General features: G+C 43.4%; 1 protein-coding gene across 3 annotated transcripts in view; it reads left to right on the top strand.

Annotated features, from left to right (window-relative positions):
* The first annotated feature begins 233 nt into the window (after positions 1-233).
* Positions 234-16,054, top strand: part of PTPN1 (protein tyrosine phosphatase non-receptor type 1) — a 64,240-nt gene continuing 48,419 nt past the window's right edge. For 2 of the 3 annotated variants that reach the window (XM_058562480.1, XM_058562479.1), the window contains exon 1: positions 234-413. In XM_058562480.1, the coding sequence (XP_058418463.1) occupies positions 351-413 (63 nt within the window). In that variant the 5' untranslated portion in view covers positions 234-350. The remainder of the gene's footprint in view (positions 414-16,054) is intronic. The other variant, XM_058562481.1, reaches the window with a different exon arrangement.

Raw genomic sequence — 16,054 nt, 5'->3', positions numbered from 1 at the left:
CCCGCCACGCCCATGCCGGGAGTCCCGCAGGGGAGAAGGCAGCGCACGCTGCGAGATGTCTCGCGGGGCTGCGGCTACTTCCCTCGGCACCTCCCCCGGCCCCGCCCCGCGGAAGTGCTTGCCGACATTCTCGAGCGCTGATTGGTCCTCCCGCTTGAGGGGCGGAGCCCGCGGCAGCGCGGTGCGTACTTCCGGCTGCCGGGTTGACATGAAGAAGCAGCGGCGGCTAGGGCGGCGGTAGCGGCGGGAGTGGAGGCGCGGTGCGCTCGGGGCCGAGAGGGCGACGCGGCCTAGAGCGGCGGACGGCGCAGCGGGCCGAGGAGGAGGCGCGGCAGCCGCCCTGGCCCGTCATGGAGATGGAGAAGGAGTTCGAGCAGATCGACAAGGCCGGGAGCTGGGCGGCCATTTACCAGGTGCGGGAGCGCCCGGCGCGCGGCGGCCCTTCGCTTAGGCCGCGCGGACCTTCCGCGAGACCCCGGCCCCGCTCTGCCCCGGGCCGCCCTCCGCCTCGGCCGGCCGCCCGAGGGTTCGCCCCGACGGCGGGGGGCCGGCCCCCTCTCCCTTTGTCCCCGGCGGGCCTGCGTCTCGCGGCCCCCCGAGCCCCCACCCACCCCGTATCCCCCGCCCGGTGACCCCTCGGGCCCGGCGGCCGCCCGCCGGTGCTCTCGGCGCCGGTCCTCGCACCCTGACCCCCGCCCCCCGCCTGTCCACCCTTTGTCCCCTGGGGTCGCTGGAACACCCCCACCACTTCCTTTCCTGGGCTGGACCACCTCGTCCTCTTTTCCTTTGTCTCCCTGGGGGAAAGGCTTTCTCTCCTCCCTCCTTCACGTTTCCTCTTCTCTAGTCTCTGTGCGTCGAGTCCCGGGGATGACAGTCCCTTCCCCCTTCCTGTTCATTCATTTCATGGAGGTGAATTGGCCTGCCTGTTCCGTGCTGGGCACTGCCTAGGCGCTGGAGGTAATGTTTGCCGGACAAGAGGACAAGACCCCCTCCCCCCTGGAGCTTAGAGTTGAATAGGGCAGTGAAACACGTCAGCAGGTAATTTCAGGTGGTGACAAGTGCTGGGAAGGAAACGAAACATCATAATGGGGTGGAGAGTGACTGCATAGAAGGTGGGCTGCCTCGGAGAGGGGCGTCAGGGAAGACCTGTCAGAGGAAGGGACGTTTGCTCGTGAGCTGAATGAGGAGCTGCAGCAAGCCCTGAGCATATCAGGCTAGAGAGCTTTCCGGCCAGAAGGCCTGCGGTACCCACTCCACTGGGGCCACGGTATTTCCCTTTCAGGCAGGCAACAGGGAAGGTTAACGTTTTTGCCCCATCTAAAAATAGCATCTCTCCCCGGTGAGCATCTTGTCTTTTGGTCATGGCTGAGATGATTGTGTCTTTCTAGTCTTCATCTCCTTGTGGGTTATGGGGGTTCATAAATAAAAAGTTAGGAAGATAGGATTTCTCACATGTCTCTACAACATCAGATTAAAGACGCGAAGAGATCTGCTTTCACAAGCAGTTAAGTCCTCTAAAGAAAATATGTGCTCCCGATTAAATGTCATTGCGGGGGTTGTGAAGATTAACCAAAACCACACTCGGTATTTTAAATGGGCGATCTGCAGAATAGAGAGATTTTGTTACTTGTGTAAAGGGAGAAGGCAGTTTATTCTGCTTTTAGCTTATAGGCTCAAAAGGCAAATTGTGAGATCCATCAGCTGGTAGTGTTAAAATCTATTTTGAGCTCCACTTAAAAAGGAAAAAAGCTTTAAGCCGGTCTTTGGTATGCTTGACTAACAAAAGCCTTGTTTTTGGCAGGCTGGGTTTCATGTGGATTTGCATCAAGCTTATTTGACAGGATTCTTTTTACTTGGACTGTAATGTGTATTAACTTCTGATAGACTAATATTTATAACCACTGTAATCTGTATAAGTACGATCGATCAATATATAAAATTTGTATTCTGGATCTAGTCTCTCTGAGTTAGTTGAATGAATTCCGCTAGTGACTTTGAGAATGTGTAGATAAATTTTCTGCATCCAGTTTAATGCAGTGGAGTCTCAAGTGGCTTTAAATGAAAAAATTGTGGGTCTAAAGTGTTCGAGTTGATTATGATTTACCCCATCACAAGTGGAGGTGGCTTCCAGGAGGCATGGGGACATTGAGTTGGCAACAACAAATTCATATTATAAAAAGTTCTTGGTTGAATTTGATTTCTTAGTATTTTAGGGCAGAGTCTACCTGTCACCCAAGCATTGTTAAAACTGTGTGAAGCATGCCGCTAGCGAGAAGCCTGTTGGTCTTCAGTTAATTTCCCTCCTTGTTCTTGTCTGTCTACCAAGGAGTTAGTCAGTTTGCTGTGTGTTGAGATTTCCCCAGCTTCTTAATGCATTGCCACGTTCCTGCAAGTGGTTTCTTTTGATCTTAGAGAATTGTCCACTATGGGCTTTCTCATCTCTACTGTACAGATATTTTTTTTTCTAAAATTGCAATGAGAAGCTCTTCTCCTTTTTGACTTTAAAAGTGGCTCTTTATTGGGCAACTGTGGCATTTTTAGAAACGTAGAGTTCAAATGACCTTGAGTCTAAAGTGGCATAGTTTCCAAAGTGTGTGTCAATTTACCAAAACTGTTATTTTTCAAGAATTCAAAGAAATGTGTTTATGGGTGGTAGAAAATGGCAGTTAAAAAAATTAATATTTTTTAGCATGTCACAATGTGGGCAGACTTATACAAAGTCATTTTGAGCTTGCTTAGTCTATTGTTATTAGAAGAATAACATGTAATTTTTGCCTAAAATTTTGTAAACAAGGCAGTGCAATTATTTCTCACTGTACTTCTATCTAGAACAAAAAGATGCAAAAACTTGGAAACAATTGGGAAAAGAACAAAGGGTGAAGTAGACTTTCAAATGCTGAGGAATGTGGTAGCTTAGAAAACAAATGTTTCAGACAAAGAGTCTCCACTTACGCTCGCTCACTTTGATAAAGTGAGCATAAGTTTTAATTGTCTTAATTTTAATTGTTAATGCTAATAAACAGCATAGATACTAATAAGCATTCAGGTCTATAAAAAGTCAGCGTTGGCATATGTAGATGGCTTTAAAATTGTTTTCTGTCATTTAAACAATTGTATGTCTGGTTTGAAAAGTGGAAGTAATATTTAGTGAGCTGGAGCTTGCGTTGGTTTGATTGTCCGAAAGAGGAGAGAACACAGACCGGGAAAAGGGATTGGTTTTTGCAGCTAAAATGAGAGAAGAGGGGGCCGGAATGAATGAAAACGGCTCAGAAGCTGCCCTCCATTTGTAATTTACAGTTGGGGTCAGGTGTTTTTCTGTTTCTCTCATCTCTGATTCTTTGATTTCTCTGACACTGTTCTGTTCGCTACTTTTTGTTGTGAATGATTTGATTGTTTTCAGATAAAGGAGATTGTAACAATAGCTCGTGACTTGAGGACAAGATTTATTCCGTGTTAGAGGCAGGCTTTGTAAAATGGGCCACTCTTCCCCTTGACATTTGTTTTTGTAGCTGCTTTTATCATGAAATACGATGTGATGCCTGACTAGGTTGAAGCCATGTTATAACAGTAGTTATTCCTCACTGCTGCATACAGCTCATGTTGTTATAGTCCAGCAAGATGAATATTAAAATATCCCTATGATGTTTATTTAAATAACATTCTCTACAGAGGAAAACTGTTTTGTGCAGAGGAGAAAGATCTATACACTGTGACTCACTGTACTTGAAAAAAAAAAAGACAAACGGAAATGACATGGAGAGATTGGGAAGTTCTAGTCATCTTGGGTGACCCACTAGATCTAAATGTTCTTCTTTAGCCCTGGTTTGAGTGAACTAAATTTAGGTGTCTGATCATCACGTTGGAAATGGTGTAAAGACCTTTGTAATTGTCTGCACTCATATTAAATTAACTGGAGCAGAAGTAGAAATGGTGGAGGGAAGAACTTTTTCTATCATTGTTTGTTTGCCAGCACTGGCATATTTATAGGAATACTCTGGTATTTTTGGAAGTACAGAAACAAAAGCCGGCTGGGGGATAATGGTAGCGCAAACGATTTTCAGTTACTAGTTATCTCTCATTGGGCTCCATGGCCTCCCCACTGCATTTTGCTTTTCAGCATGAATAGCTCCTCCAAAACCTATAAAATTATCTGGTATTTAATAATGTAACAATGTATACTGAATTTCATGATAGAAACAAATTTAAAAATTTCCTGTAGGGGTTTTTCAGACTATAAACTGATGAAATAACTCTTTTCTTTCTTTCGTTCTTTTCTTTTCTTTTTTTTTTTTTTTGAATTGTCTGTTTTCTGATCTTTTGGATTGAAGAATGCTTTTGGCAGTTTTGTCCTATGCTGTACTTTTAATTGCAGGTACTTTTCTCGTAAGCCTCCCTGGGCCCATTTATGCTTTGCATGAGCTGGCATTCCTCCCCCCAGTGTTGAGGTTAATTCGTTCATGGTGACCAACTCATAATACTGACAAATGGGCTGGGTGTGCTTCTTTATACTGCCCACATTCAGCAAGATGGGAAGTCTAGCGGGGTCGTTGTTTCCAAGACAGTGTAGTTTGGTACCAGTCATTTGATGTGCAGTTTTGAATATCGAGGAGTGCTGGGGACTTGGCCAGTTCTTGATTCCCTCTGCCACATTTCATTGATTGGTCACCGTGGCATCCTTTCTACTACCCCCGTGGTCTGGGTTCTCCAGTTTTGCCTATAATACTCCTGTAACACTGCTGTTGTTCCTAGTTTCACCCCACAGAAATGAGTGAAACCAGTAACGTACTAATATGGCCCCTCAGCAGTCTGTCCACATCTCCCCTCAACCCTGCTATGTATATGCTTCACATGATCACTAGAGTAATTCCCTTAAAACAGACCTGAGCCTCTTCCTCCTCTGTGTAACTACTCCTAGTGCTGTCATAGTACCCGTAAGATTCAGACCCCTGGGCATGGCAGCTGGGTTCAGCCATCCCCTTTTCTGTACCTTCTGTTCTGGCCACACCAGCAGCGTTCTCCAGACTGATCCTTTCATTCCTCTGTACCTTGGCTCAGCACTTTCTCTAGGCTGCCTTTCCCACTCATCTGGCTTGCTTCTCCCAGCTCAGATGTGTGCCTCCTCGCACTAGATTTTTGCTCTCTCACCTGTGTGTTTCCGTACGGCTGCGTGCGTGTCTCTCCTAAAGCGCTGCTCTGGTGGGAGCTGTTTCTTTGTATCCAGGCCTGTCTTCTCTTGAGTCCCAGCTGTTGGGGTCAGCTCTTTCATCTTTCTCGTTCACCATGGCGTCCTCTACCCTTGGCACACAGTGCGGAAGAAACGTTGGGGTTGAGTTGGTTGACAGCACTTTGCCAGCCCCTGACAATACAAAGATGAACAAGACATGGTTCCCAGCTCCCATTCTGGGTGGGAAGGAGTGGTAGAAATAGTTAGATCAGGCTGCTTTAGTACTTACAGCAGAGGTCCCTCTGGGAGAGAACCACCACATTTTGAGCCATGGCCTGATGAGGCGACTTAGTATTGCCTACTGTGGTGGCCTGGAAGAAAGGCTTGAGTCTTACCCAGTAGAAGTTGATACCACAAGTTTGTTTCTCAGGAACTTTAAATTTAACAGCAAATTTGTACTTGGCCTGAGGTGAACTTAGGAAACTGAGAGGTGATATCGCTGTCTCTCTAAGAATTATTGAATTGCTCTCTCCTCATCACTCTTGACCTGTTCCCACATGCCTTCTAGAAGGGCTTTGCATGTCATTTGTTTGTAAAACATTTTTTGACTGGGATATAAAATATGGTTCTTAATAAAGTAACAACCCTTACCAAGTCTGTGATTTTTTTCAAAGTATAAATGGTAAAGGCAGACATTTTTGGCCTTTGATCAGACCACCCTTTGGGCCAAGAGAGTAGTTTAATCTTTTGCGTTTTCTCTGGTCTCAGCTCTAATGCCAGCAACGCTGACGAGGTCCCTTCCTTTCTTTGGCTTCAGTCCTTTCCTTTGTAAAAATGCTCCTGGACTAACTGATCACTAAGTTCATGTCAAGTAATAAAAGTCTTTAATGTACTCACGAGAGAATTTAATGTGCCCGAAGGAATCTTTGTAAACGCTGCAGTGGTTACTCAGTTTTGTAAGGTGTGTGGGTGTCAGTGGGTGCAGTTAGGCTCAAAAATTTATAGGAGTTTTGTGAGTATAGTGAAAGATTCAAAAGAAGTGAGTCTTTTTTTCCCAAGAGTTTTATTTCCCCAAATTAAACATTTTTAATAAGTAGGGTTCATTTGATATAGTAATGTGGGAAAATGAGTAGCACTGACATAGGAGTTACGCTTGCAGTTTTTCTCTAAGTAGCAATTGGGTGGTTTTTCCTGTAAAAGATAGAGGAACTGATTCTTGAGAATTTACGAAAGATTCAGCCCCAGCTAGGTACGTGAAGAGTAGCTGCCCTTTATGTTGTAATTTTAGAAAGAAACCTACATCTGGTCTAAACTTCATTTGAATAGTATAATAGTTTACACAGCTGCCATGTTTGAGAAGAAAGTACCTAAGTCTCCAGTATTTGAAATAATGCTTTACTTTTTAGAAGTGGGCTTCATAGTTCATTAGCTGCTGCCCTCTCCTTCAAGGCAGCTTGACAGAATCACGAGTATCTTACTGGCAGTTTGTAAGTTTTGCATGTCTGAAAACTGGAAACAAGACCATTTCACGTGGAAGATTATTTTTTCCCTGAAATAAATAGCCAAAGAAAATCTGGCCCCCCCAAATCAGTTGATCTTTGGGATGTGGTACAGGTCACACTGCAGACAAAATTATAACTACTGATGAATGATTTTCAGTATTTTTTTTTAAATGTGTGATATGATTCACTTTGCAGTTCTGAATGCTCATGATTCTACCAAGGCAGTAAAATTTTATGGATACCCCGTGGTACTTAGAATTGGTGCTGCAAGAAATTGGTTCTGCATTATGGACTCACAAAGTAAACATGGCTTCTTTAGCAAAGTGACGCTTAAGGTCTGTATTTTCTCTGGAAACTATGTATTCCCTGCTACTCTTATCCTAGTAGTGTGCCAGGAAATCCTGAGTCCTAACTGAGGCTTAAGCACTAGTTGAAGTAAACCTTTGGACCCAGGTAGACTTGTGTCCTGGGCCCCTTCTCTTCTACTTGTAGAGGTTTCTTCTCAAGACTGAGTGCGGTGTGTTTTCTCTCACAGATGAAGAAGGAAAAGCCTCGGCTGTGCCTGTGGCTTTTGTGGGTGAGCGACACCACTTGCACAGATAAGATGAGCATAGCAAAGCTGTTTCCACAGTTGTGTTTTTTTAATGTATTAGTTAGTGATTAGAGAAGGAAAGCTCTTTGTTATCTCCATTACTCTGTTATGAAACGTTTCTCCACTGACTTTTTCTCTTACTTTATGGATCTTTGATTGGTACATCTTTTCCTTTTGAAGAATCTCATTTGAAAAATGCCACAATGAGTTCCAGCAAACAGCTTCACTAGTTTTTATTCTGATGAGTACTGATTACTCAGAGAATTATACACTATTGGAGATTGCTTACAGGAAAAGAGAACATCAAGTAATTATTCCACATAGTTGGAGTTCTCTTAAGAACAGGGGGTTACTTAAAAATGTCTGTGGATGAAATCACTTCTGAATATAACTTTGCTCAAGAAAACAAGTAGGCAGGCTGCATTTAGCATAGTACGGGAAATTAGCTTTAAATTCCCCTGATGGTTGAACATTTGTCACTGTTATATTTATCACTTTTAGATTTTGTACTGCTTCACTATTTAAATAGTCAGGGCGTAGTTTGCTTCTGTAAGGATAAAGGCAAAGTGTGCCTTCACTGGGTCATACATATTTGTGTGGCTCCCTTGTGCACAGAGAGAAGGGACCTCGAAGAAGATATTCAGTGGTCTTTTTTAGGGGAGGATATATTGTTTTGTGTTTTTTTGTTGCCGTTGTTTTGCTTTGTTTTTACCCTGATTTGAACTGTATTTTAACAGCATCTTAGAGTTAAGAGAAGAGCATTGCCATTATTATTCTCCACCACCTGGTTGTCACCCGCATGTTGCCAGGGTCGCTTGGATCATCCTCAGGTGGGGTGAAGGGTTGAAGCAGAATGGTGCAAGATCAGGAAGTTGCGTTAAGCCACATCAGATTTACAGGCACAAAGCCACGTTTCTGGAGCAATCCCCAGTACACCAGGTGATTTAGCCACAGTTAAGGATCAGCTGGTCTACATCTCTCTTGAACATTCTTGGAGAATCAACATCCCCAAGAAGCTGGGTTTTAATGGGTTCTTTAAGTACCTATCATGGTGCCATTTCTAAGTATATTTAAATATTCCTTCGTGTCCTACTAACAGTTTTCTTAATATATCCTAGGAATATTAGTGTCATTAGCAATATTTTATTTCATCTGTTCTCATCACAGTACCCAAGTTTGCTACTTTCCCTTATTTTTCTACCTGCTGATATGAATGCTTTTAAGAGTTTGAGTAACCCTGTGGAGGAGTGCACAGTGGTAGTTGGTAGATTCTTTACTTTACTCATCTTAACCACTTGTTTCCATCCTTTGTGAGTTTGAATTTCCCCAGAAAACTTATCAAAACATAGTCATCATGCAGAGAGAATCACTGTAAAAGTAAAGTTTAGCAAACCTAGTACCTTTTTTTTTCACGAACGCATATTTGTCAACTAAGCTTCCTTTTGCAACTTGTTCCGCTGCTTGATGACAACAAGCTTTTGTGTTTCTCAACAGACTTTGTTCATTGGAAGATTTTGCTTTTGAAAGTTGGAAGTAAATGGCTTCAGGAGGTGGAGGCAAGCTTTGGTTTGCAGTAGGAGGCTGGTATGTCCCTAACTCTCAGTATGAAATGCAGCTGGAGATGGGTGTGGTCCGTCGTCTAAAATTTCCTATCTTCAGTTTGAGGAGGTGGTTACCATTCTAACCACTTAAGAACTGCGCGGTTCATGCTGTTTTATTTACGGGGCAAAATTTAGCTCTAATGGGTTCCCTTGTACTTGCCTTCAGATGAATAAAATGTCACTCTCTGGTAATGTTGACATGCCAGGTGCATTTAAGAAGGAAGAAAGGATACAGCTGAAGTTAAAGGATTAAATTGGTATCACACCATTAGTTTTGTAAATGTCTTTAATGTTTGATTTTTGTAGGTTGATCATAAGGAAGTGATAAGTATGGTAGGTTATTTGTGGTTTGAGCTAATTTTAGTCTCCTGTTCACAGCTTGCTTTATATCCTTTGACATTAAAACATGCTTTCTAGAAAGACCAATTTTGAATGTAGGACACAATCTATACTCTGCACTTGCCTACATTTCAAAAAATATTTTCTCAGTACTTTGAAAGCTGGACAGTTTGAAGCATAGTAACATTCTTTTCACATCACTGATTCCTTTGCTCAGTGACGTCTCTAGTTTTCCAGCGAGTAAATTAGATTCTTTCATAAAGGCTTGGAACTCTCTCTCCAAGCCAGTGTCTTAAAGGGCATAGTTGATATTACAGGATTTTTAAGAGTATGACCTACTCTGAGATGTATGGAAGCAAGGCTTTGATTGGCTCTGTATAGGAAACCTTCCCCACCCTGTCCATTAGTTGATAGAGTGTTTTGCCCCTAAGGGCTGGGCTCTGTATCTGTCTCCAGTATTGGTTAGTTTCGTACAGAACAGTTTTGTTTCAGAGCTTTAGTTGCAAACTGCCCTGCGACCCACCATTAACCAACCACCCTGAACATACATCCCCCCAGGGACTTGTGAGGTAATGGAAAAAGAGAACTGGGTTTGGGTTCTGATCTGCCTTTGACTGTTATGGGACCGAAGGAGTTATATGCAGGATCTGTAAAATGTGGCAGTGAGACCAGATAGCCTCACAGCAGGACTCGAATCTGACATTCTACAACTGCATGGTTGCGTGAGGAGCCAGGGGAGGGGGGCAACTCTTCTAGAAAAATTGGGGTTTCATGCCCTACTCGTGTTAGATTTGGTAGCCTTATATTCCGTGATCCCCGTTATCTAAAAGTGAGACAGAACTTGAAATTTTCATATTAACTCAAATTAAAACTTTAAAAATCCGTTATTATGTCCTTAAAAATAATAAAATGCCTTGTGAGAGCATAAGTCAGATTATTTTATAAAATTACTGAATGCCTCATTGGTGAATGCAGTTTCCTTTGAAATTCTTCTCATGTCTAAAGAGGACTATTGGGTTTGGTAATTGGACTAAAATCTCCCATTCAAGGGAGAGCCGGCACAGTGCATAATCTACCCTCATTCATAATCAAACCCAGTAATAGCCAGCGTTTATCGTATTCTGTTCTGTGCCCCAGGCACTGCGCTTTAAAGTGCTTTACATGCAGGACCATTGATTACACACCATAAATGGGTCTGTAATAGCAGGAAATGTTCTAGGAGGACAATTAGGGGTCAGAGCCTCGATGTTCTTCTCTGCCTCAGGTCTCCCATGTCTTGAGTCCAGCTTGACAGCAGCACTGTGGCCGTCCTCACACTGATACACAGCTGCAGAGAGAGACGGGGCTGTGCTCCGCCGCCTCGTTTCTTATGGCCTAGGAGGAGAGTGTTTGTGGATGTTGACCTTTGCCGGGTTTTCTGATCTCTCACCTAGATGTCACAGATCGGCCACCCACAGTCATATTTTGCTTGGTCCACACAATGTTTTAAAAGAAAGAGGAGTTTAAATTTTTGTCAGTATTTATAAATCAGGAGAAATTACATACAAGTCTGGATTTCTGGGCTTCTGAAAATCGCACTGTCTGAGCCCACCTTGGCAGTGGTCTGCTGAGCTGAGGCCCCTCCTGCGGCTGAGGCCCCTCCTGCGGGGGGACACGTGTGTGTTCTTTTTTTTTTAATTTTTTTTTTAATTAATTTATTTTTTTTCCCCAAAGCCCCAGTAGATAGTTGTATGTCATAGTTGCACACCCTTCTAGTTGCTGTATGTGGGACGCGGCCTCAGCATGTCCGGAGAAGCGGTGCGTCGGTGCCCACCCGGGATCCGAACCCGGGCCGCCAGCAGCCGAGCACGCGCACTTAACCGCTAAGCCACAGGGCCGGCCCGCACGTGTGTGTTCTTGAGTTCACCACACACAGCTCCACAGCGGTCACACTGTCCTCGCTTACAGCAACTTCCCAGCCCTTGGACGCACTTGAGGTTGCAACCTCTACTCCAAGCTGGGTTTTTTCCTGGAGTTGGATGTCAGTGTTAGAATTGAGATGATTTTAAAAAGATACTTAGCCTTGTAAGTAGTTGGTGAACTATCATTAGATGAAATCAAAGCAAGGGAAGACTAGCCAGAGAGAGAGGTTGGTGTCTGGTGTGAAGATGCCCGAGGGCGTGCCCTTGACATTAAACCCCGGGATAGAGTCAGGAGCCTTCTTGCCTTCCTGCTCTTCCCCTTTCCCTCTTCATCCTCGGCCCCTTACGCCATTTTGGGGAAGTTGGAAGCTGCCGCCATCTTTGTCCACCTCGGGCAACTGAGTATGACTGTGCTTTTGTCCCGTGTTCAGTTATTTCCACGAACTATTTTTGATGACCAACTTGGAAATTAAGTTGGGTGGTCCGATTAGGATTTGATGAATGATTTGATAAAAGGAATGACTTGCCCAAATATGCCTGCACTGAGAAATCTAAAGTAGTGTTTTTCATGACTCGCTTTGTGACTTGGTTAGGAATGATACCATTTGTCATGTGTCTGAGCTCATGACTAGATGGTTTCTCTACCTTATCCTCTCTATCACGGGGTGAAATAAATGATAGCCATGATAAAAATAAAATATAGGTTACAAAGAGTGTGTGTTGTTCAAGGTCTCTATCCCTGTTTAGCAACAGAAGTGCATATTACATTGTTGGACCTGCTTTTTCTTTGATCCTTGAACATCTATTATTCCATAGAGGTATGTTGTATATGACAAATTAGAACAAGCAGTAGATAAAGGAAGATTTTTTACTGTTATAAAGCAATGAAAGTCTTTGTTCTAAGTTTTGTACCTTTTCTCCCCAAAGCTGAATCCTAAAAAGACAAAACCAGCTCAGTGTTTTAGCACTCCTGAATCACCTGACACAATGGCATTAGCCATTTGACGCTTTTTTGTATCTGAAGTTTTTTGTCTATGAAAACACTGAGGAAGAGGCAGCTAATTGAGATTGGGAGCAGGGAAACAGATGGAGGCGCTGTCAGGTAGGGGTAGTCTGTACAGGTAGTGTCTAAGTGGAGGTTCCAAGGGCAAGCAGGCCTGAGCCCCGTATGTTCTCCGGACCCCTAATCTGAGCTTGTTCCTCCTTGCCGTTCATGTTTATGTGAAATGCTACATTACCAAAGCTTGAAAGCATGGGGGCATGTTTACCTTTCTTCCTCTTTGATCTTAACCCTCCTCCTCCCATCTCCTACACACAGTTCATATGCATTTTCTCTCTCTCTCAAGATATACATATATTTTTTCCTCTTTCCCTTTTCTGTTTCCTCTGCCATGACTGCTCACTTTGACTGTGATAATGACCTCTGGACCCTTCTAGTAGGGTGGCACAGTGGAGGTTACATCATGGCGTTGACCTCACTCCGCTGTGGATGAAGTCGTCTGTGTAGGTGTCCGCACACGTTTGTGTCGTCATCGGTTTTACAGCCCAGGAGCTCCAGCCAGTGTGTTGCGCTGAATAGGCAGGTGGTATTCATTCATTGCAGTGAAGTGACAACTTGTGTGTGAAGAGTTTTATTTTTCTTAGCCAAATATGTATGCAGATACTCTTTAGTCTGTACAAAAAGCAGAATTATAGTAGATTTTAATATGCAAAATAAAGATTTTTTCAAAGAATCTTTAAGTATAAGCCTGACTCACTAAGGATACATTGAAAATATGTGACTAGTCCCCTCATTTGCAGCTGACACTATGAAAATAAAAGTCCCATTTATTCATTGTGAATTTTAAAGGATATTTTTAACAGTGTTGGCTGGCTTATCCCATTATGTGGTCTGTTTATTAGCAGGTCTTGGTACACAGATAGCTTTGAGTGATTCTTGCAAGTCAAGTACCTGGTAAATAAGTTCGCTGATAATTATCGTAAGTCTAAGTGTCTAAGTGATAGGCTTTAATTTTTAGGTATTTTACATTTTGGATACGATTACAAATTCTGAGACTTTATGATTACTTAAATTTAAACACAGAAATTATCATCTTGAGTAATTCTGAATGACTTACTGATTGCTGCCTCTTTCCCATTCACATGTTTACTGAACTCTTTCCTTGCCGTGTCGAAGCAGTCAGTCAGAGATCTGCAAGCCATTCCAGTTGTGAAGCAGCTTCCCTTTTTTCCTCCGTCTAATTCTAGCTGCGAGGGTTATCTATAGAAGTAGTCCTAGATCTGATTTTTTTAAAAATAATTGTTGATGACTAGTCACTTAAAGATTTGAAAAGAGAAAAGTTTTTCTTACCAGTGGATGACAAAGTAGAATGAAAGAAGCTGTGACTATCTTTTAGTGGTGAGGGGGATGAGTAACTGGTTTTTCCCCTTCTGGTTTTATTTTGGAGTCATTTATGTGTCGCTGAGTGGATACTGTAGATCATACATGGCAGAAGTAGAGGTAAGGAGTAGAAAAACCGTAGTTCGCAGGCCTCTCCACAGAATCAGTAAACCATAGCCATTAGAGAGCCAAAATGTTGCAGGGGGGAAGCAGCTGTTTTTAAGATGAAAGTGAATAAGAAAGAATTATATAAAGAGGCCTCTTTTATAGAAGTCCAGACTCGGCATAAGACCCCCGTGCATTGATCATGCTTTGTCTTCAGATTTGCTCGGGCCCCCTCCTGCTGCAGCTCTCCCTCCCGCCGCTGCTCTCCAGTTTCCTTCTCCAGTGGAAATGTTTGAAATAAATAGGTCACTGTGTCCATTGTTCACCTCCCGGTCACTCCTCGTTGCAGGGAAGTTAGGCTCCACCCTGCCAAGCCACTAAAATAATTCTTGACAAGGTCACTCTTAGCTTCCTTGTTGCTGATCCAACGGATTCTTTGCATCCTTATCATGGCACCATTTAACATGATTGACTTGTGTGTGCTTCTGGAATATTCCCTAACCCCAGTTTCCATAACTCTCTCTTTTTTCCTTTTTTCTTACCTTTTACGTCTTCTCTTTCTCTAGCTAGTCCTCGCTCTCACTCTTGGGCTTCTTCTCGGTTCCTCTGCTGGGGGAAGTTCCTCAAGGGTCTCCGCACGCTGCTCCTTTCATCTGACTGTTAATGTTTTCCCTAGAGTGTCTCATTTAGTCACCCAGGAAGTAGTAATGGCCCTTGAATTCAGAGCATGCACATACATATTCTCGCACATATTCTGGTACAGCTTTCAAAATACTTTTAGTTCGTGACATGGTAATGCTCTCTGTCTCTCACAGAGCCTTTGCAAACACTGTTTCCTCTGCCTGGAATATTCTCCCTCACTAATTCTCGTTCTTCCTTCCACTCACGTCTTAGGCATCCTCTTTTAGGATGCTTTCTCTAACTTCCCCTTCCCCCAGGTCCCAGTTAGGTGGCTCATAGAGGTCTTCCCATGGCCCCTGTGCTTCCGCTTTCACAGCACTGGGTGTGATTATACTGCAGTTCTATCCATTCTGTAATTGCCTGTTTACTTACCTATTGCCAAGGAACCTGTCAAGTCTACAAGGGGCAGGACTGCTTTTGTTTCAGTCCTGCTGTCTCTCAGTACCCAGTATAGTGCCTGGCGTTTAGAAAGGACCCAGTAAGTAGTTCCTGAATGAGGAGGTAAGCTGTGCTATTCAGAAAGTTCATGAATTGGAAACTGGTTGACAGGGAGGCATCAAGTTTATGGTACTGTGTGAGCCATGTGTTAGTGACCCCCCCATCAATTTAGCACACCCTTTGTTCTCTATTACCCTTTATAGAGCGTGTGGCATACCCCCCGTGAGACACACACACACACACACACTCTTGATGGAGCTAAGCCTCATCTATAATCCGTCCTTGTCTTCCTCAGCTGGTCCTGCCTCTGTGCCGTGCACAGACCCTACCGCTCTGCCGGGACAGTTTCCCTGTGGTTTATTAGCTCTTGTGTTCCAGCATGCTGGCCAAGTATGAGAGACGCCAGTGGTGTGAGAGCCTCCCTCGTTCAAACTTCATAGGTTTAGTAGCTGGGAGTGACCGATGCTGACAGGAAGTAGAGGCATTTATTAAAAGCCAGAGTTGTCACCTCGCAGGAAGCAGAGTTCTTGTTAGCTTATGATTTTGCAGTTGGTTTGCTGCTCCTCTGTAAAAGTAAAGAACAGGACAAGAATAGGAAGAGTGTGCTTGGGTCTCTAAAGTTAGATCCTTTTTCCTAACTAATTTGCCTTTAGAGTTTCATTTGTTTGGAATTTCCTGAGATTTTGATCTTGCCAGAAAGTTCACAGCAAAGAAATTGTGGGCAGGTGAAGTATTTGCATCTGAAACGAAATCATTGTTTTTAACTTTTTTCTTAACATGTTATTCTTGGTTCAACCCTGAAGCTTGTTCTGTTATTTGTGGGCCTCGGCTTTCCCTCATCTTCTGGATCTTACGAAACGAGTGGTGTTATTTGAATGCCGAAGAGGAAGAGGAATAAAAATAAATGTAAAAGCCTTGTTCTTGCCGAGGCAAGCTTGGCTTTATGGCTCGGAGCAGAACGACACGTCTAGTCTGGTGAAGAAAGGATATTTAGGGTTTGTTTGGCTTCTTATTGTATTTGATGGTTTTTTTCAGGTCTGTCTTTTAAACTGGAATTTGTACATGAATGTAATCGAATTTAGAGTAAAAGCACTTAGTTTCACAGTTTGCAGAGCACTTTCCTGTTACCTATTTTAAACACAAGTCATTGTGGTAAATGACTTTGGGCGAGGATTGTTTTTCAAATGACCTGATATCCAGAATGATTAAGTGGTCACAAAACAGACCTGTAACCAAAAGGGAATCCTCTTCTTCCTGGTCCAGTGTCCTTTCCTCCAGGTATGCAGCTTTCCTGGAGCCCTAGGATCGCCTTTCATCGGAGTAACTGAGCTTAAATGAATAGACATTTCCT

The sequence above is a fragment of the Diceros bicornis genome, chromosome 19, assembly GCF_020826845.1.
Source record: "Diceros bicornis minor isolate mBicDic1 chromosome 19, mDicBic1.mat.cur, whole genome shotgun sequence".
NCBI lineage: Eukaryota > Metazoa > Chordata > Mammalia > Perissodactyla > Rhinocerotidae > Diceros > Diceros bicornis.
Note: the sequence above shows the minus strand (reverse complement) of the source record. Positions and strands in the feature narration are given on the sequence as shown.